Source organism: Eretmochelys imbricata, chromosome 2, assembly GCF_965152235.1.
Source record: "Eretmochelys imbricata isolate rEreImb1 chromosome 2, rEreImb1.hap1, whole genome shotgun sequence".
Lineage (NCBI taxonomy): Eukaryota > Metazoa > Chordata > Testudines > Cheloniidae > Eretmochelys > Eretmochelys imbricata.
In genome coordinates this window covers 260,536,871-260,558,795 of record NC_135573.1, presented here as the reverse complement: position 1 = coordinate 260,558,795, position 21,925 = coordinate 260,536,871, and the positions used below count along the sequence as shown (strand labels likewise).

General features: G+C 45.5%; 1 protein-coding gene across 1 annotated transcript in view; it reads right to left on the bottom strand.

The window, feature by feature from the left end:
• LOC144260785 (vasoactive intestinal polypeptide receptor-like) overlaps positions 1-21,925 on the bottom strand; it is a 182,321-nt gene that overhangs the window by 46,446 nt on the left and 113,950 nt on the right. The window contains exons 4-5 of the mRNA XM_077809524.1: positions 4,951-5,054; positions 768-865 (exon numbers count right to left, since the gene is read on the bottom strand). Of these exons, the coding sequence (XP_077665650.1) occupies positions 768-865; positions 4,951-5,054 (202 nt within the window). The remainder of the gene's footprint in view (positions 1-767; positions 866-4,950; positions 5,055-21,925) is intronic.

Genomic DNA, 21,925 nt, shown 5'->3' with positions numbered 1-21,925 from the left:
CTGGAGCATTAAAATATCTCATTTCGTACAAGGAGTCTCTTAGCTTGTGGAATACTCTCCCTAGGGAAATGGTGGAAGCCCTGTTGCTTGGTACAAGATTGGGGAAAAGCATTAGAACTAGATACCCTTCTGCATTGGCTTTAGGGGATGGACTACAGAATCTAGCAAGTCTTTTTCATCTCCAGGTTGTTTGGTTCTCCGCTATTCTCTCTATTCAGTAAAAGCTCATCGGACATCGCAAGCCTCTAAGATCTCTGCCCATTGTCCTACGGGAAACAGCTGCAAATCAGACACCAAAACTGGCCCTTGGGCTTCCAAAAGCAGCCCCCAGCCTTGAGTCCTCCACGGTAGGCATACTGCACCATCACCATAATATTGTGTGGTTGCTCTATATCCAGTGGTTAAAGTAGGTCAGAAGACGCTGGAGGACAGCTCTGCCTGTTTCTAAGGCACAGGTGGCATTCTGCTTAACTGAGCTATGTGGTGCACAAGATTGGGCTTGCATGTCCCAATGCCAATGGCGCAGTTCAAATGCCACACAGATGAGTCACCCCAAAATGTGTGACTGCGTCCTTCTTGGAGAAAACTTCAACCATATGTGTCCCTCCACTGCCACCAGCCACCCTTGCTCTGGAAAGGGGTTGCCGGGCATTCCAAATGCAAGGCACTCGCAGCCTATAGCCAAGCATCTGCTCAGGTCCTCGGAATTAAACAATCTGTTTCCCCACCCCTGCACATTCCCTTCCCCTCCATGCCCAGGTTCTCACCTGAAGAGGCACAAAATAATCATAGCTGCAGTGAGAGCAATGAGAGATAAACTATATCCGATGGTGTAACCGGTCTTCACTGTGTCGTAGAACGTCGGCTGCCAACATAGAGAAAAGAGGCAATGATTAGGTCTTTTAGGAGCCATCAAAGATTCCTCCTTAATAAACACTTCATACAATATCCCTCACTAATTCCTAGCTCACCATAGTGAAAACACCCTTTTCAGGTGTAAAATGGCAGAAGGCATGATCTAAAACCCATTGAAGCAAATGGAAACAATGCCATTGACCCCAAGAGGTCTTTGATCAGGCCCTAATTATGCAGTGATTTGACAAGGAAAAGGACCCTACAGAATGCAGTATTTATTTATTTAACCATAGAAGTGGCTACATGGTGATATTAATGCAGAAGGGGAATGCTGCACACTTAGTAATACAGGGCATTGGCAACAGATCACTTTGGTTCATCCACTAACACAGGGTGTGAGATGGTTTCATTTAATCAACACAGACTGGGGATAGAGCTGGGATGAAAATGGGTTTTATTTCTACAGAAAAAAGACGATGACTTTTTGGCAAAAAATCAAACCCCAAAATACGTTGGCTGAAAACACAAATATTTTGATTCAGAAATGCTCGTGTGGTGCTTCATTGGAGTTGTAGTTTGGTTGCTTCATGTTTCCATTCTCCTCTAGAGGCTGGGCTCCCCAAATGTACTACATCTTCCATGATGCACCACCGTCTCCCCTCCTGGAGAGGGGAGGTGGCACATCCTGGGAGTCTCTGATCCTGGGGCATAATGGAAGATGTTGGCCAGGTGAGGAGGTGTGTCGGCATTCTAGCCCCCGACTCTACAGATCGGGAAACTAAGACAGAGTTAACATGATCTACCCCAGGCCACAGAGGGAATTGGGAACTTGGCTGAGTCCTGTGCTTGGGTCACTAAACCATTACTCAGACTAAAAGAGAAAGGGATTATGTTCTGTTAATAAAAGCTAGGGATTGCACGTCAGGACTCCGGGGTTCTGACTCTAGCTCTGCCATTGACTCTCTGTTGGATGTTAGGCAATTTGTTTAATCTCTCCATGTCTCCAGTTCCTTGGGAACACCACCACTTATATCACAGGGGGGTTGTGAGATTAATTAGCGTGGACCAGATTCTGATCTCTATTACGCCAGGGTAATTGCAGAGATAACTACATTGACTTCAACTGAGTAACTTCCACATTTACCCCAGTGTAACTGAGATCAGAGCGAGTCCATTGATGTTTGTAAAGAGCCCGGAGGACATCAGATGAAATGTGATATAACGCAGTGTTAGTAGTATTAACTCTATGAGCACCATTGCTCTGAAAATGCATTCAGCAATTGTAGCGATTCTGTAGAACACCAGGGGACTGATTTGCTCTACATTTGTAGGCCACATTTACACACACACTCAAGGCAGTTAACAGTTTGCACACTTAGGCCTTTATCCAATAGTGAGCGTGATTAATCACTGGAACAATTCACCAAGGGTTATGGTGGATTCTCCATCATTGGCAATTTTTAGATCAAGACTGGATTTTTTTTTAAATAGATGCTCTGGTTCAAAAGGAATTATTCTGGGGAAGTTTTATGGCCTGTGTGATACGGGAGGTCAGACTAGATCAGGGGTCTCAAACTCAAATGACCATGAGGGCCACATGAGGACTAGTACATTGGCCTGAGGGCCGCACCACTGACCACCCCTCACCCCCCGCTGGCTGCCCTAGCCACGCCCCCACTCTACTCCTTCTGTGAGGCCCCGCCCCGCCTCTTCCCACCTCTTCCCTGCCCCCATTCCAACCCCTTCCATGGGCTGCCAGAGTTCAGGAACAAAGTCTTCCAAAAAGCGCTTATGCATATTTCATACTTTTCATGTTGTTTTTGAGTTGTGCTTAGTAGACATTAAAAATTCAGGAGATGTTCAAGCCTGGATGACATCACCCTAGGGTGGACCTCACGTCTCACTGGCTGATACACTCCGTCTTCCTCCCTCTTTCGAATCCTCCCTCTCCCTGCCCCCAAAAGTGATAACCAACTCAACAATTCACTTCTATTCATCTTCACAGTTGGGTAACGTACAGCATGTTAGCGGCTAAGCCGCATTTGGGCTCAAGCGGCATCACAAAGCAGTGTGAGTCAAAAGAAAATAATTAAGAGCGAATTAAAAGAACACAATGTGTGTTCTCTTGGTAACGAAGCATTTATGCAATGCTGCAATCCTTTGGGTCTTCAAAGCCGGTAACAGGAATTCCCAAATCCCCTTGTGGTCAGAACACAAACTAGAGTTCTTAAAGGAGGCCTTTCGCATTCCTGAGCCGTAACAATGGGTTTCCAAACTTGGAGCCCGGGCCTTAAGTTTTGATCCTAGAAACAAGACACTTGAAGAGGTGAAGCTGTGGTGGGCCCCAGCAGCTGACTAAAGCTCCCTCTTCAATAGGGCACTGATGTTCTTTGTGCAAGTCTCCTTTAGCGTTTTCTGTCGGATTTGGCCGTTATTAAGGCTAGCTAAGCCCTCTTGAGATTTTCCATGTAATCACTTGATTCTCTCGGTAATGTGGGAGTACTGGGAGAGACTTAGGAGCCATAAGGGCTAGATACAAGTGTCTGTTAATATAGAGATACTTTTATTACTAGGCCTCCTGTTGCCTAGCAATCACTTATGCTGACACAGGCAGTAATGCAGGGAAAGACATGCATACAGTGGAGCTGTGTTTATGGGAGACAAAAGCATGGATCCAGTCACGTCTCACGCTTCACTAGTACAGCCTACCGGCCGACTCCAAAGCTAAGATTTTCAAAGTTGACTAGGGGATTTAGCCACACAGCTCCCATGAATTTCAATGGGAGTTAGGCAGCTAAATTTCCTAGTCAGCTTTGAAAATCTCAATCCAGGTCTCCTTGTGTCAGCTGGCTATGATTGAGAACCCTCTTAGGGGTGAAAGGTTAGTTCAATCTCCATGGCCCATTGACTTCTTGGCTTCTTTTCCCATTAACATCGGCAGCTATTTGTGGCACAAGTCTCTGGCCAGTTATTTATTACTGTTGATATATCATTCTAATCATTCACGCTGCTTTACAATAAACCCCCCGCCCTGAAGAGCCTGGAGCACCGAGGCAGAAATGGGTAACGACCCAGGGAACAGACAGACAGAGCCATGTGGTCATGACATCCGTGACCAAGTTCCAGTGAGGGATCAAGTTCAACCCTCTGGCTAAATGCTGCACATGGAAGTCTGCTATACATTACGTGACCACCCCCATTTTTAATACAGAGGTGGGGCATGTAGAGACCGTATGTCCCAACATATAACGTGCAATGCTCCATCTTGTTCTGTTACCGATATCATTCCTATGTTATATATATATATATATACACATGGACACGCACATTTATATTAATGATATCTACACCATTAATTACGCACACAGAAACACTCCTAAATACTTGACAGTTTTCTTAGAAAACTGAATAACGTTACTTGAGTATTTGCCATGCCCCAGGTATTCCCTACAGCTTTCTAGATTCTCAGCGTCACTCCACTGATGCAAATAGACCTGTGCCAATGTACCCCTTCAGCAGACCCTGTAACTATAGGACATTTAGGTAACACTGCAAATACTGAGGTCACCGTATCTACTTAACGAAGGTAAAGTTAGCAAGTGGACTCTGTCTAGAGGGTGACCGTAGTTTGCCGAGAACTTTGGAAATTCTTTAGGGGGAAAAGGCATTATGGCTGAAAATGTTCAAACTTGGATATCTAAAGCGAGGCAGCTATATCTATACATAAGCAGATGCCTTATTTCCAGAGGTGCTGAGTACCTGCAACTCCCATTGAAGTCAATGGGTTTTTGCAGGTGCTTAACACCTGGCTCTTTGGTGTCAATGCTGACTAGCAGGAATGCTTGAGCTCTATTTCCAGGTGAACTCGGTCAGAAAGACAATGACTTAATGATTTAATTGGGGATTGGTTCTGCTTTGAGCAGGGGGTTGGACTAGATGACCTCCTGAGGTCCCTTCCAACCCTGATATTCTATGATTCTATGACTTTCTTGTTAGACCTCGAGGATCAGGGGGCGAAAGGGAAAAAAGAGGTGAAGCGGTCAGGGGATTGAGGAAAGAGCCATACTGAATTCTACTCATCAGGGCTTTACAGACCTCTACTCCTGGAGTGCTGTTGGTATCGTACCCACAAGCTGCTGCATAGGGGGCAGGATACATGTCTGCCCAGCCTTGGCTTGTGCAGTTCCTGGTCACATTACCTAGAAGGAAAAGAGCAGGATGATTAAACAATGGGCACATTGATTCGATGTTCAAAAAACCAGGCATCACTTGCAGATTTAAATTCCAGATCATGAATTTTACAACACTCAGGGCCAAATCCCGACCTCCTTAGTTATTATTTAGTACTGGTATTATAATAGCGCCTGTAGACCGGGCCCCATTGTGCGAGGCACTGTACAGACACATAGTTTGCGACAGTCCCTGCCCCGGGAGCGTTTCTCTATCTAAACAGACAAGAGAAGCATTATTGTTCCCATATTACAGGTGAGGCGCTAAAGGAGGAGAACTATGAAATCGCTTGCCCAAGGTGACAGTTACACAAGAGGTTTGTGGCATTGCACCCAGCTTCCCCGTGTCTCTTTCAGGGCCTCACCCCCACACCCAGCCTCTCTGTTCTACTCAAGCAAAAGCCATTGAAGTCAATGGGAGTGTTGTTTGAGTGAGGACTAAGGACCTCCGATCTGGCTGTAGGAAAACAACAGATGTCCACAGGCTGTCCCGCATGCCATGGGGCGCCGACTTCTCCTCTTTCCTGTGGGTGCTCGACCACCCCCTCTGCCCCCAGCCCTGCCCCGACTCCACCCCTTCCACGAGGCCCCTCCCCTGCCTCGTCTCTTCCCACCCCTTCCCCAAAGTCCCCGCCCCAACTCCGCCCCCTCCCTGCCAATATTCCAACTCCTTCCCCAAATCCCTGCCCCAGTCCCACCTCCTCCCCTGAGCGTGCCACGTTCCCGCTTCTCCCCCAAGCCCGGAGCTTGCCAACAGCTGTTTGGCGGCAGCTGGGGGGGAAGTGCTGGGAGGTAGGCAGAGGAGCGGGGATGTGGTGTGCTCACAGGTGGAGGAGGAGGAGGAGGTGGGGTGGTGGGGAGGGGAGCTTGGCAGCCCTGGAGCACGCACGGAGTCAGCGCCTACGCCGCATATTTTAACATGTGTTCTGGAGGAGTAAGAATTCTTGGCCCTCCTAGCACTGGCAAACCAACTAACCTGTGTATGACCCACAACAACTTAACAAGAAGCATTGCAGTTGTAATCAAGACAATCCACTTATGTATGGGTATCAATGAATTGTTAATTAGGCTAGCAAACCCCAACTCATTCACTTTGCATTGATAAGAAGCAAAGAATAGTAGCTAAGTGTATTTGTCTGTGTTTACCTATATTTACCAATCTAATCAAATTAGCTTTTAGATGCTAAATCCTTTTCATGTCTTAATTGCCTTCACATTATGTATGCAACTGGGTTCAGTTAACCTTAAGACCAAAGATGTGAGACACCGCAGTAAATTAATAATATTACTTATATTGTCTTCAACTTATCGATCGAGTTATAATGAAGGACTGGCTAATTGCCTTATGTAAATGAGTGCAACTAGTTTACCTGTGTATGTACAGAAAAGAGAAGATTAAATTCAAAGCAAGGGTCGTAGTTTAACAATGAAGGTCCACAAACTATCTGCATTGTCTATTCTTCCCTGGAGAAAAGCCCTGCTGTGACAAGTTCTTGTCAGCCTGATAGAGAGCTATAAATACTGAACCTTGGGCACGATCCTGCATCTCTAGTCCGCTGAACTTTAAACAGGGAAAGTTTAAGCTGAGGGACTGTGATCTTCCAAGTAGTTACTTGGAATACACTGGAAAAGCCATGGAAAGACTCTAGCAGACAACATCTAAGCTGCCTTTGGATTCTAACCTTTTGGGATGTTTCCACAGAGACTTTTGCAAGCCATCAGACTCACCCATCACCGCTACAAATCTGATATAAGGATTTTGCAAGCATTTGTAATGTATATAATCTTTTAACCATTTAACAATGCTCTTTTTTTATTAACAAATCTTTAGTTAGTTTACTAAGGATTGGCTGGCAGCGTGATATTTGAGTAAGATTTGAAATATATATTGACCTGGAGGTAAGTGTCTGATCCTTTAGGAACGGTAGAACCTCACATATGGTGAATTGGGTTTTCAGTAACCTCTCACTATATTAGACCAGTTTGTCTGGATAGAAACCAAGGGCTGGAATGCCTAAAGGTTTCTTGTTAACCAGTGCGGTGCTACAGAAGTTCTTTGTTACTGGTTGATGAATCTCATTACAGAATAAACCCCCAGTTTTTGGGGATTGTCTGCCCCATTTCTTGCTGTCTACCTGCGTGTGGCATTCTCAGGGATGGTCCATCCCAGGCACCCGTCACAGCAAGTCATGTGCTAGGTAGTCTTTTGAGCTGGAAGAACAGGTTCAGGAAACATAAAAGCCAACCTTCACCCAAACTAGACAAAACTCATGGTGATTTTTGTTAGAGGTTCAAAATGTCTACTTAGCTCACACCTCTGTACTCCTGGGTCCAGCTGGGACTGACCACAGGAATGCCCAAGGTATCCCAAGGAAAACTGCTCTCATAGTATTTCTTGCCTCACTAGTGTTTCCTGCTTCCAGATACCTAAAGCCTGTCCTACCAGCACTTCTAGCCCAGGTCTGCAGACCAAAGAGATTAAGCGGTTTTGAATAAACATCTGAACTTTTAGGTGTTTAACAGAACTGCATCAAATCTCCAGTGTCGGGTCCTGACTCACAAAGCACGGAACATCCTCAGCTCACAAATAGGTGATCATTGCCTTGCAGAATCGACTGAGTACAGCGGAGCAAATTGTTCGTTGTCAACACTATTTGTTGCAAATGTAGCCATTTCTCCTGTTTCTGAAGTATGCACAAACAGATCCTGACTTCGGCAGCGATATCCGCTACTCATGAGTCACTGATTCTTCTGATTTATTATTCACATTGTACCAGCGCCCAGAGATCCTGGGCGCACGGTGATGCACTCGCACAGATCTGAAACTGTTGTTCTCTGCAGTAGCTGCACGCAGATTGCATAGCACAATGCGTCTTCCCTGTCCTACCATCTAGAAGTCAAGCCATGCTTGCACCTTCATTAGTTCCATTACTTTTTATAGGGGTTTAAATTACAACCGTAACATTTCACTTGGCGGTGAAGAACCCCATGCTCAGTGGAACCATGGCCATCAGTGTGCAGTGCTGTGTCTCCCTCTGAATGACATGTATATTTCAGTGCTTCTTCATATGTGCAGCCTGGTCATAGATTCCATCATATGAACGACCAGGTCTTGTCTTTCCTGTTAGCGGCCATCCCCTCCGCTTCGAGTGTTTTTTGATGGTTTCAATTTCTTGGGTCTTATCTCATTAGCTGACGCAACTGATGCTTATTTCGTTCCGTGGCTTGCTTGGGTCATTTCTCCACACCTTCGAGTTTCTAATTTCTCGTTCGTTTGTTATTCTTCATTACCATCGAACAATAACATCTGGCTCTCAGACAATGCTTCCCATTGAAAGGATCTTAGAGCACTATACTGAGAAATCTTTTTTTCCATTTTAACAGAGAGGGAAACTGAGGCAGAGTGGCACTCTCTAGCGCAATGGAGCTGCAAGCTAAGACGGGGCCTTAAGTGGATACTGTAATACAAATACACTGTAAATTTAGTAAATAAAGAAAGAACTAATGAGACCACTGGGGAATGTGGCATACTTATTCAACTCCGGTTTTCCCTCCGCACAGTGACCTGTGGCTCATCACACTCAGTTCACGTTCACACTTCTGAGCTAAGCTTTTATCAAGCTTTGCCTACTAGTATGCACACAGGAGGCCCGAATGCAGGGCTTTTACTCCCAGAGAAGCTCTCAGATGTAGGCTGGAGGTGAACATGTAAAAGAAAAGTTTATTTTTATCACTTTGTTCTGGTGCTGGAAGTGCAAGTGCATTGATGTTGTTGTGATGAGAAGCGAAAAGAACAAAGTGGTCTGCAAGAAGCTGCTGCTGCTTGGAGGTGAGCCTCTGAGTCAGACATCGGACTCTGAGGTCTTGGTATAGATGCTGAAGGCCAAAATTTCTCTCTCTTCGTTTACAGGATTCTTAGACATTTTCTCGACATCCTTTTGTAGTTCACATGTTTTCGGAATTCACAAAGCCAAGAACGTAATCCCTCGAGAATCTAAGCTCCCTTTTTCTGTAATGGCAACTTGGGGTGCAAAAGAAATACACAATTTTAGGGACCTAGGTCTGGAGGCGGATTAAACTTTTGTGGGGCTGTGGGCCAGAGCAAGTGGAGGTCCCCCCCCCCCCCGTGTGCCTGTTGGGAAGTGGGGTCGGGGCACAAGGGTTTCCCCTGCTCCCCAGCAGGAGCGCTGGGCGGAAAGAGCAGATCGGGGTACAGGGGCACGCATTTTTCAGGGGTGCCCCAATTGGCCAGGGCCCCTGGGCATGGGCCCCGTTAGCTCAGTGGCTAATGTGCCACTGCCCAGGTCTTATCTCACATCTGTAGTCCTGCAGACTAAAGGCGATGGACAAAGTCAGTCCCTGAAGTGGACACCAATTCGAACCAATATTTGCTAGGAGGGTGACCTTATAGCGATGGATTTTTGGGTCTTCTAAAGATTCAAAATTGAGGTTCAGTTTGGATAAAGAACCCCAAAATCTCAATGTTTATCCTTAACTTCACCCCAGGAGAGGAAGAATGGCCTGGTGGTTAAAGCACTGGACTGGAATTTAGGAGGTCTGGGCGGACATTCTATGTGGCCAATTCATCTGTCTGTGCCTCAGTTCCCCATCTGTACACCCACCCTCTGTTTAGTTACATTGTAAACTATTCAGGGCAGGGATTAATCTGTTTATACAGTGCCTCGCCCAATGGGGCTCTGGTATGGGTTAGTGTCACCCCTGGTGCCAGGGTAATTCAAATATTACCAATAGTGGCAAACTAACGGAACTTCATCTCTCATAAGGAGAGGTTGAGGTTTCCGGTATGTCTGGCCTCACTGAACCACAATATCTCTTGCAATAGTTCAGCTTCCTATCTTGGCCAGAGTCACAAAATGCAAATACAGCACTGACATAAATACCATAAGATTATTGGCAGTGCTTATTTTTGCAGTGCAGAAGCACCTACGACCCCCCGTCACGGATGAGGACCCCACTGTCTTAGGTGCTGCACAAAACACAGAACAAAAAGCGGGTCACTACCCCCAAAGAGGTTGCAATCTAAGTATACGACAAGAGACAACAGATGGATACAGACCGATGGCGGAGCTCAAGGAAACCATGAGACAATATTGGTCAGCATTAGGGTGACCATATGTCCCGATTTTATAGGGACAGTCCCGATTTTTGGGTCTTTTTGTTATATAGGCTCCTATTACCCACCACTCCCTGTCCTGATTTTTCACATTTGCTGTCTGGTCACCCTAGTCAGTGTGTGGTCTTAACACACCAGCAGCCTAATTGTTGTCAAGTTTTTTGGTAGACAAATGAGTTTTAAGAAGGGATTTGAAGGAGGACAATGTATTCTGCAAGCTTACATTAAGATGATAATAAGGTCATAGAATAGGAATATTAGGCAGAAATGCAAGAGACCTATAGGCCTAGACCTATAAGTAGTAGCTTAAGCAGACAGCGTAAGTAGGAGGGCTAACAGCCTGAGCAGAAGTAAGTAGCTTCATAGAGTTCGCCAAAGTACGTAAACTAACAGTGACCTTAAGTCGCAAGAAGGCATATGACTTTGTTTTGCAATAATTGTAAGTGCTGAAATTAAGGGGAAACTGCTGACAGGTGGTCACAAGAAGACAGTTTGTACCAATTTTAGGATATTTGTGGAGAAAAACATCAGCAGATGCCTAATTGCAGGTAGTTATGGGAACTGATTAATGTATATGTTCATGAGGGTAACTTAATGAATATACTAGGGTTTAGGATGAGGACACCCCATGCATATGCACACCAAGGCCTACAAAATGCTCAGCCATGGGTTAAGCCTTTGGAGTTCTCTATCGGCATGCTGGATTCAGACTAGGATCTGTCCCTTTGAGTCCTCCCCAAGGATAGAATGAGTATACACATGTAATGGTGCAGGACATTATTACAGGATGATATTACTCCACCTTATTTGTTTGGATCTTTTTACTCATAGGACTGATCATAGGGATAATGACAATTTTGCAATTATGAAAGGCTTTCTCAGAGCCTGAATGGTGGTGTCACTTCTATGCCCCTGAGGGCTTCCAGGTATCTAGTCATCCTGAAAATACGGGGCCTGGTCTTGAGGCAAGAACCTACCAAATTTCAGAGTGTTACCTGCAAACCCTAAAGAATGGGAATAATCAATATTTAATTAAAAGGCTTGGCAACAACAAAGAGGTGATTTTGCAGATGTTTACCAAGTGCTCCTCCCATGCAGGAGAGGACGGAAGAACAACTAAAACAACGGAATATTTCAGGACTTTCCAAAAATGTTTGCCTCTGTTTTGGTTCTGTAGTGTGCAGAGGGGGTTCAAGACACAACTAGCTCTGAACTAATGCATGGGAATCAGCCTACAAAAAGAACAGAAGGACTTGTGGCACCTTAGAGACTAATAAATTTATTAGAGTATAAGCTTTCGTGGGCTACAGCCCACTTCATCAGATGCACAGAATGGAACATATAGTAAGATATATATATATACACATACAGATAAGTTGGAGGTTACCATACAAACTGCAAGAGGCTAATTAGCTAAGGTGAGCTATTATCAGCAGGAGAAAAAAACTTTTGTAGTGATAATCAAGATGGCCCATTTAAGACAGTTGAATCATAGAATCACAGAATATCAGGGTTGGAAGAGACCTCAGGAGGTCATCTAGTCCAACCCCCTGCTCAAAGCAGGACCGATCCCCAATTAAATCATCCCAGCCAGGGCTTTGTCAAGTCTGGCCTTAAAAACTTCTAAGGAAGGAGATTCCACCACCTCCCCAGGTAACACATTCCAGTGTTTCACCACCCTCCTAGTGAAAAAGTTTTTCCTAATATGCAACGTAAATCCCCCCCACTGCAACTTGAGACCATTACTCCTTGTTCTGTCATCTGCTACCACTGAGAACAGTCTAGAGCCATCCTCTTTGGAACCCCTTTTCAGGTAGTTGAAAGCAGCTATCAAATCCCCCCTCATTCTTCTCTTCCGTAGACTAAACATCCCCAGTTCCCTCAGCCTCTCCTCATAAGTCATGTGTTCCAGTCCCCTAATCATTTTTGTTGCCCTCCGCTGGACACTTTCCACATCCTTCTTGCAGTCTGGGGCCCAAAACTGGACACAGTACTCAAGATGAGGCCTCACCAGTGTCGAATAGAGGGGAACGATCATGTCCCTCGATCTGCTGGCAATGTCCCTACTTATACATCCCAAAATGCCATTGGCCTTCTTGGCAACAAGGGTACACTGTTGACTCATATCCAGCTTCTCATCCACTGTCACCCCCTAGGTCCTTTTCTGCAGAACTGCTGCCTAGCCATACGGTCCCTAGTCTGTAGCGGTGCATGGGATTCTTCTGTCCGAAGTGCAGGACTCTGCACTTGTCCTTGTTGAACCTCATCAGATTTCTTTTGGCCCAATCCTCCAATTTGTCTAGGTCCCTCTGTATCCTATCCCTACCCTCCAGCGTATCTACCTCTCCTCCTAGTTTAGTGTCATCTGCAAACTTGCTGAGGGTGCAATCCACACCATCCTCCAGATCATTTATGAAGATATTGAACAAAACCGGCCTCAGAACCGACCCTTGTGGCATTCCACTTGATACCGGCTGCCAACTAGACATGGAGCCATTGATCATTACCCATTGAGCCCGACAATCTAGCCAGCTTTTTATCCACCTTATAGTCCATTCATCCAGCCCATACTACTTTAACTTGCTGGCAAGAATACTGTGGGAGACTGTGTCAAAAGCTTTGCTAAAGTCAAGGAACAACACGTCCACCGCTTTCCCCTCATCCACAGAGCCAGTTATCTCGTCATAGAAGGCAATTATATTAATCAGGCATGACTTGCCCTTGGTGAATCCATGCTGACTGTTCCTGATCACTTTCCTCTCCTCTAAGTGCTTCAGAATTGATTCCTTGAGGACCTGCTCCATGATTTTTCCAGGGACTGAGGTGAGGCTGACTGGCCTGTAGTTCCCAGGATCCTCCTCCTTCCCTTTTTTAAAGATGGGCACTACATTACCCTTTTTCCAGTCGTCCGGGACTTCCCCCGATCGCCATGAGTTTTCAAAGATAATGGCCAATGGCTCTGCAATCACATTCACCAACTCCTTTAGCACTCCCGGATGCAACGCATCCGGCCCCAAGGACTTGTGCACATCCAGCTTTTCTAAATAGTCCCGAACCACTTCTTTCTTCACAGAGGGCTGGTCACCTCCTCCCCATGCTGTGCTGCCCAGTGCAATAGTCTGGGAGCTGACCTTTTTCGTGAAGACAGAGGCAAAAAAAGCATTGAGTACATCCTCTGTCACTAGGTTGCCTCCCTCATTCAGTAAGGGGCCCACACTTTCCTTGACTTTCTTCTTGTTGCTAACATACCTGAAGAAACCCTTCTTGTTACTCTTAACATCTCTTGCTAGCTGCAACTGCAGGTGTGATTTGACCTTCCTGATTTCACTCCTGCATGCCCGAGCAATATTTTTATGCTCATCCCTGGTCATTTGTCCAATTTTCCATTCAAAAACTGATAGGAGAACACTTCAACCTCTCTGGCCACTCAGTAAATGATTTAATGGTGGCAATTTTGCAACAGAAAAGCTTCAAAAATAGACTCCAAAGAGCAACTGCTGAGCTTGAATTAATATGCAAACTAGATAACATTAACTTGGGTTTGAATAGAGACTGGGAGTGGCGGGGTCATTACACATATTGAATCTACTTGCTTAAGTTAAAAGAAAAGGAGTACTTGTGGCACCTTAGAGACTAACCAATTTATTTGAGCATGAGCTTTCGTGAGCTACAGCTCACTTCATCAGATACATACCGTGGAAACTGCAGCAGACTTTATATATACACAGAGAATATGAAACAATACCTCCTCCCACCCCACTGTCCTGCTGGTAATAGCTTATCTAAAGTAATCGTCAGGTTAGGCCATTTCCAGCACAAATCCAGGTTTTCTCACCCTCCACCCCCCCACACAAATTCACTCTCCTGCTGGTGATAGCCCATCCAAAGTGACAACTCTTTACACAATGTGCATGATAATGAAGTTAGGCCATTTCCTGCACAAATCCAGGTTCTCTCACTCCCTCACCCCCCTCCAAAAACCCACCCCCATACACACACAGACTCACTCTCCTGCTGGTAATAGCTCGTCCAAACTGACCACTCTCCAAGTTTAAATCCAAGTTAAACCAGAACATCCTCCCCCCCCCCCCCAGATGTTCTGTCTCTAAGGTGACAGCCTTAGTCTCTAAGGTGCCACAAGTACTCCTTTTCTTTTTGCGAATACAGACTAACACGGCTGTTACTCTGAAACTTGCTTAAGTTAAGTATCCTCACACCTTCTTGTCAACTGTCTAAATGGGCCATCTTGATTATCAATACAAGTTTTTTCTCCTGCTGATAATAGCTCACCTTAACTAATTAGCCTCTTGCAGTTTGCATGGTAACTTCCAACTTATCTGTATGTGTGTGTATATATCTATCTATCTATCTTACTATATGTTCCATTCTGTGCATCTGATGAAGTGGGCTGTAGCCCACGAAAGCTTATGCTCTGATAAATTTGCTAGTCTCTAAGGTGCCACAAGTACTCCTGTTCTTTTTGCGGATACAGACTAACACGGCTACTACTCTGTGACCAGTCTACGTTCAGCATCCAAGCTAAGGGGCCATGGTTAAAGGTTAAGATCTTGTCACAGGTATCTTTAGTAAAAGTCACAGACTGGTCACAGGCAAAAAACACAAATTCACGGAAGCTGATGACCTGTCCCTGACTTTTACTAAAAATACTCGGCATGGGAGTCGGAGCCCCACTGAGGGCTGCTCCAGCCCTGCTCCTGCTCTCTAGGCGGGCTGAAGCCAAAGTCACAGAGGTCCATTAAAGGAACGGAATCTGTGACCTCCGTGACAAAATCGCATCCTTAGCTACGGTTAACGAAGGTAAGGAATAGCTGATGAAAACATGGGGCCAGATCGTCAACTGGAATAAATCAGTGAAGTCCATCACGGTCAATGGTACTCTGCTGATTTATACCAGCTGGGGCTTTTGCCCCATGATTATTAATCTTGACAGCGTTCCATGAAACAATGTCTCCAGTGTGTCATGACAGCCCCTGGACGTGACACAAAAGGCATTGACAGAGATTGTGCTTCTTGTCTGTAACATGCGTCTAGGGTACAGCAGTGCTAGGGTTTTAAACAAATAATCCTTGAGCGTTCATAAACCCCTAACTATTCGATAATGTAAATGGTTTTATGACCCCTAAGCTTAGGAAAACGTAACCAACCGGTTACAGATAGTTTGCATAGCACTGACAGCGTGGCTTCTGATCAGCTTGCAACGCTGTTCACAGTGTGAAACCCAGCTCAGGCACACCCAGCTTTCCTAGCCCGTAGGATAATTTGGAAGCTGACTGTGCTGGGTAGTGGGGGTGGAAGGGGGGAAATCCCAACAAATAATTTGGACTGGTCAAAATTTTCCTTCAAAAGCGGTTTTCAGTAGAAAACTGGATTTTCAAACTTAAACATCTGTGCAAAAAGTGCTCGCTTTCGGCAGAAAAACTTTGATTTTTCCTGGAAAAACCAAAAGCCCCAAATCAGAAACATTGTCTGAAAACGGCAATATTTGGGTTTTTGCTGAAATTATTTGGTACTAAAATTTCTGCCGGGGGGCGGGGGGGCAGACTTTTCCATTGAAAACCCTCTCCTTTTATGACCTACAAATAATACCTTGTGCTGATGTCAGTCATGTTGAGCTAGGTGGAAAAGAAAGAGGAAGAAAGATATATGTTTGTTCCTTGTCATTTTTATTAATAACTGGAGAGGCACTCGGCTACTATTATGCTAAGGGCCACATAAGTACCTAGATAGATAAATTGGTTAATGGTGGCCATGTAGGACTGGAGAATAGTTAATTATTGTGTGCCGGCGTGGTCAAGTCCAGACTAGGCAGATATTAACCCAGTTGTTACTATTGATTATTTCATAGCAAAGTTTGGCAATTTTGTCAAAAAGATGAACAAATCCCACCTTGGACTGCTTCCATTTATTCAAAATGCTGCTGCAAAGATCTTCCTGGCTCACTGCTTTGAGCACATCCCCTCTCCCTGTTCTTCCTCTTTTTCAACACGCCGAGCACAAGCTACTTAGCTTCACTTTTAAGGCCGATCCATCTGGTGAGCTGAGAGCTTTGGGAGCTGGTTGGTGATCTTTCCAATAGGCTTTGCTCCAAAGCTTATATTGGGGGTGGAAGAGAAGTAGATGCTTTGTGAATAAATACAAGTGAGGAGCTGGGACTGAGCCAGGCACAGTAGCTGAAGCCTACTGAACCTGTTGAGTAGGGGGACAGCAAAAAGGCAATTTTCGGAGGGAGTTCAGAGATGTAGAAGTATCAGTGACAGGCTGCCCCAGGAAAATAGGTCCTTATGAGACAGAAGCAGCATCAGTTAGTCGAATGGATACCGGAAGGACCAATGTCATTTGGTGCTGAAGACTATTAATTATTTGTATTATTATAGCGCATAAGACCCCCAGGCAAAGACCAGGACCCCACTGTGCTAGGAGCTGTAGACACATACAACAAAAAAAAGACAGTCCCTGTCCCAAAGAGTTTATAATCTAAGTATGAGACAACAGACAGATATGGACCGATGGGAGAGTACAAGGAATCAATGAGACAGTATTTGTCAGTTTGGTAGGCTGTGGTCTCAGCACACCAGCAACCTAAGCCCTGTCAAGGTGTTGTAGGCCTCACTGCAAAGGAGAGTTTTAAAGAGGAGGAGGACAATGAGTTAGTTTTGCAGATGTTTACGGGAAGCTTCTCCCAGGCGAGTGGAGCAGCTTGGGAGAAATCAAGAAAGAGCTTGATCTTGATATCAATCAATTGATATCAGTGGTTAAGCACTGGAATAAATTGCCTAGGGACACTGTGGAATCTCCATCACTGGGGATTTTTAAGAGCAGGTTGGACAAACACCTGTCAGGGATGGTCTAGATAATACTTAGTCCTGCCTTGAGTGCAGGGGACCGGACTAGATAGCCTCTCGAGGTCCCTTCCAGTCCTATGATTCTATGATAATTACAGACTAAATTTCATTTGGACATTTCTTTTCTTGATTTAAATGACTCTTTGCTCCGATATGTTAATTTTGCGTTCTGTGAATATTCATATGAGCAACAAATATTCCCAAAAAACAAACGTAATGCCATGCAAATGTGCCCAGATTAAAACAAGACTCAACATTTGCAAAAATAGCTGCAAAATAATTTTTCACTATTCGCTCAGTTCTATCAGAAACCCTTTTGTACGAAAAAATCCAACATTACATGCAATGGGATAGATTAACTAACCAGCATTTTCCATCTTCTTTTCATTCTCCAATTCCTACATTTTAACTCATCAGTTACACCTTAAAAGCATTAGCACACAGCAGAGTGATGCAAACGGAATAATCTAGACACTTTACAAACCTAAACAGCCCATTTCCCCCATCTATCCAATTTTTTTTTTTGCAAGACCATAGATTAAATGAGTTGACTTCACTATGTTTTATGTGGACATGTCAGCCTCAATAAAACTAGCTGCATGAAGTGCTGGGGATGAAAATGGAGTTAAGGAATAAACACCGATTTCCAAACCTACTCACAAGGAAAGCAGACAGCTTCACGGAGTGGAACCTCCAGCCACAGCGGAGGTGTAGGACTGGAGGGGAGGTGTGTGGGATGGAGTATAGAACCTTAACTATAGAAATATTTTACCTATAATGCAGTCACTCTCTCTCTTAAAAATGACTGAATTTCGGAGCAGTCTCTCCAAAATGAATAGAATTCTGATACCAATGGGACATATTGTAAAGGAACAGAAAGATATCTGCTGCTGGACAAATAGGATAGCAATGAGCTTGATTTTTCCATCCGGTCCCACTACTGGGGCACGTTCATTAGAGTTCAGTGCTCTAAATAAACTCTTTGGTGTAGCCCTCATTGTAACACTCTGCAAGCTACTTTTCGGCCACCTTTTGTACTCGTGACGACCTCTGAGTGCTGCAGGAAGCCAGCTGAAAACTTTCCATTGCACGGTCGCTTTGTCATGTTGATCTGAGCCAGCAAGGCTTATATCTGAGGAGCTGCTGCTGCAGTAGCTTAGTAGATCTCAGCTTTCATAAGCACTGAACAGACTTACTAAAAAAAATAAATAAATCAGCTCTTCTGGCTCACAGAGAACCCTCCCCAGGAGGTTCCAGTTCCTCATTATATAGATCAGGGATAGGCAGCCGGTGGCCCAAGGCTCGCCACAACCCAGCTCAGGACAGGTGATTGGCGTCGCCAGGGGCAGGAAGGGGGCAGGACGGGGCAATGCCAGGGGAGTGCCTTGCCTGTCATGTACATGACACTGTGGCACGAGACAACAGGAGGGCGTGGGGAGCCACCGCTGTGGGGTGAGTGCAGGGTGGGTCACCCCCGACCATCCTTACGTCACACCCCCAGGGACTAGGATCCATCCCCTGGTGCCCCCTCCTGAGCCAAAGGGTTTTAGTTGGGTTTGTGGCCCTCTAGTGCCTTAAAATTGCCCATCCCTGAATTAGGACGTGTGTCCCTTCTATGGTACCATGGTTCTTCAGAATACAGTGCTGGTGAAAGGGCGGTGGAAAGGCCTGAAGAATTAAGGTCCCCAGGTCATCTACTGCAGAGATCCAGCAGAGCCACAGTGCACACCTCCCCGCAGGGAGCACTGGGCCTCGCCCATGCTGGTCAGTGGGCAGTTACTACCAAGCAGATGGGTGGGTACTTCACAGCCGGCACCCTTGATGGGAGCTTCATCAGAGAGGGGCAAAGAGCAATGGGCAAAGTGGTGTGAAGAATTCCTCAGCTGTATTTTCCCGGCTACCAAGAGGAATGCTGCTACTGAAATGGTCTTTCATCGCTGCTGCTGGTTAGTGAGGTTTCACAGGACAAAGGAAATGGGACTGGATGGCCGATGCCATTGATACACTCCCTTTCCTGGACTTGACCCCACTGAGTATTATTGTTATTATTAGGATGGTTTCCATTGTTGCTATGGCAATGTGCATCCAGCACAGGTCCTGGTACTCCAGGGACAGGCTGCTCCAGCTCCACCACCCATCTCATATGGCCAACTGGACACCTTTTCCTCCACTTGGACACAGACAAATACTTCAACAATCATAATCCAACTTGGGAGGAACTGCCCAAGGGAACGGCAAAGACGGCTTAAGAAACTAGATACTCTACGTCTACTACCTCTCCACTGCAACAGGATCATTGTCTAGGCGTGGCCCCAGCAGGCAACACGAACTAAACCGGAGGCTGAGCAATGAGAGATCTGAGTCCAGCGAACAATACATGACTATGAAGCATCCTGACGCCCCGGCCCTGCAGGCTCGTCGGCCCATCCCAGACCCAGACAGGGCAAGAAGGCAGGCCGCTCAGCATTCGTCTTCTCTGCAAACTGCCAATCCAAGAGAGGTGACTCAGATGAGGCAACTTCATTCGAGTCCATTCGTCTGGCCATAGAAACCAGAGCCAAAGCTCACTGATTTTATGCTCATTTACAGACCTACACAGGCTAATGGGGTCATAAAGGAGCTCACAGAGACTTTGTCAGTGACGGCGGTGAAATACCCCAGACTGGTTGTCTCGGAGATTTCAACATTCATGTTGACAAGGGCACAGATGCAAAAACCCAGCTCCACACTCGCCTCCCTAGGACTTTGACAGGCCATCTCTGGTTCAGCCCACACAGCTGGTCACACCTGAGACTGGATCTTTGGATTAGATGTCAGTATCGAAGATACCACAACCCAGCCATTCTCTTGAACAGACGGTCACCTCCAGCACCTAAGCAACAAGGCAGACCCACAATCTCTGATCCAACCACAAAGCCTCAGATGCCACCAGATTCCAAAGCCTGCTAAAGGACAGCAGCAATCCACCCACAGGAGGTGGACTCATGGATCTGGTGAAGCTTTATCATTGTATCCTGGGTCTTGACCATCGACATACTGGTCTTCCTCCCTATCACTTCTTTCTCACATAGCAGTACCAGTGAGCATTACTTTCTGCCACCTCCCATTGGCAAGGAGACTCCCTCCCATCCTGGTGGATGATGACAGGGCCTCAATTATACACGCTGTGGTGTTACACCCCATATTCTTCATAGAAATATGGTTATGATATGAATATGGCATAACTAACATATACTTTATGCAAGATGGCTCATGTAAGATATCATGGGAAAGGTTATGATCTACTGAATGTAATTATCCAATTTGTATGCTTGTATCATTTCTGTATCTAAAGTTAGGAATATTGACTATGTAACAACTACACCTGTGTGTGTGTATTTGGGAGACACCCACCAGACAACCCGCCATCACAGCCGTGATGGCCCATTAAGAAGAAACAATAAGACTGAACATACTTATCTCTCTCCTTCCTAAGAGGCATCCTGGGATGTAGCTCTGACATGACCAGGTCAGGTGGTCCTGTCACTTGATACAAAACACCATCTTGGACACTGCTGGTACTTTTCCACTGTAGGGGGATGGGGATCTGCTCCTCTGGCACAATGGAGCTTTCTACCAGAAGGAGACAGAGCTTTCATGGAGGGTGGTCCCAGACTCCGGAATGAACTCCTCCAGCCTTAAGTACAACCACAAACCCCGCTATTTTCCGCTCCATGTGCAAGGGACACTTCAACTTGCCTTCTTTAACAAACTCAGAGCAGCGTGCAAATTTAGAAAAAAAATAAAACCCTACACTAAAACAAAACACTGCACATACAGTTCTCTCCTGGGGCAGGAGATGTGAGAGACAAAGGACCACAGGTGAAGATGTAATCAGGTCACTTAATGCACTAGCCTAGAGAATAGAATAGAATACAGAATGCTGATAGAAAGAGGCATTTCTCAGTTGCGTTTCACCTCTAATTTATCTTGATCTCTGAGAAGCCAGTCTGGAATGAGGCAGTGGCAGAATGAAGGAAAAAGAGTAAATCCTGTTCCTAGGGAATTTGGTTGGAATAGGAGGTTGATGAATTAAGCATTGGCGAATAGTGTCACTTTATTATTGAGAGCAAAGGCTTCCTGGGACAGAAACTCCTGAGTGCAAAAGTTGTAACTGAATTTCTTGGGAGCGAATGTGAAAGATGTGCATTGAAGTGGCTGTGCTGACTGGCTTATGCAGACTGTGCTGGCTATTAAAGAGCATGAGGCAGGAGCTAAGTGATTTGCTGAAGGCGTAATGGAAAGATGGTAGAAGGAAAGCCAGCTAGCAAGATGCCAGTGAAAGTGGGATGACGACAGGGAGGGTTCTGTTTGAGCTAAGTGGGAGTTGGATGCTGAGCAGATGAAGACAGGGAAAGTGGGTAAGACAATAGTTGAGAGTTAAAAACAATTCATTATATATGTATGTCAGACTCTTTTACAGCTTTCCTCATTCCTAATTTTTTTTCGGTCTCTCAGCTATTGCAAATACTGGTTCAGCCCTACTAGAAGGTCTAAGAAAGTCCTCACCACACCACAGGTGAAATCCTGGCTCCACTGAAGTTAAAGGCAAAACTCCCAATAATTTCAACGGAGCCAAGATTTTACCCCATGAAGACAGTTTAAGTCAGCCATGGCTCTGGTAAGTTTCTCTCTTCTTACTCCTCCTGGTCCTTTCTGTAGTGGCCTCTGAATAACAGTGGAGGTCCTGTCTTAACTGGTTGTCTCTGTTGCTTCCCTATCATTGCATTCCCCTTAGTGGAAATGTATCTCTCCATCCAGTTGCACGCACATCATTGACTCTTGCAGATTCTTTGGATTATATT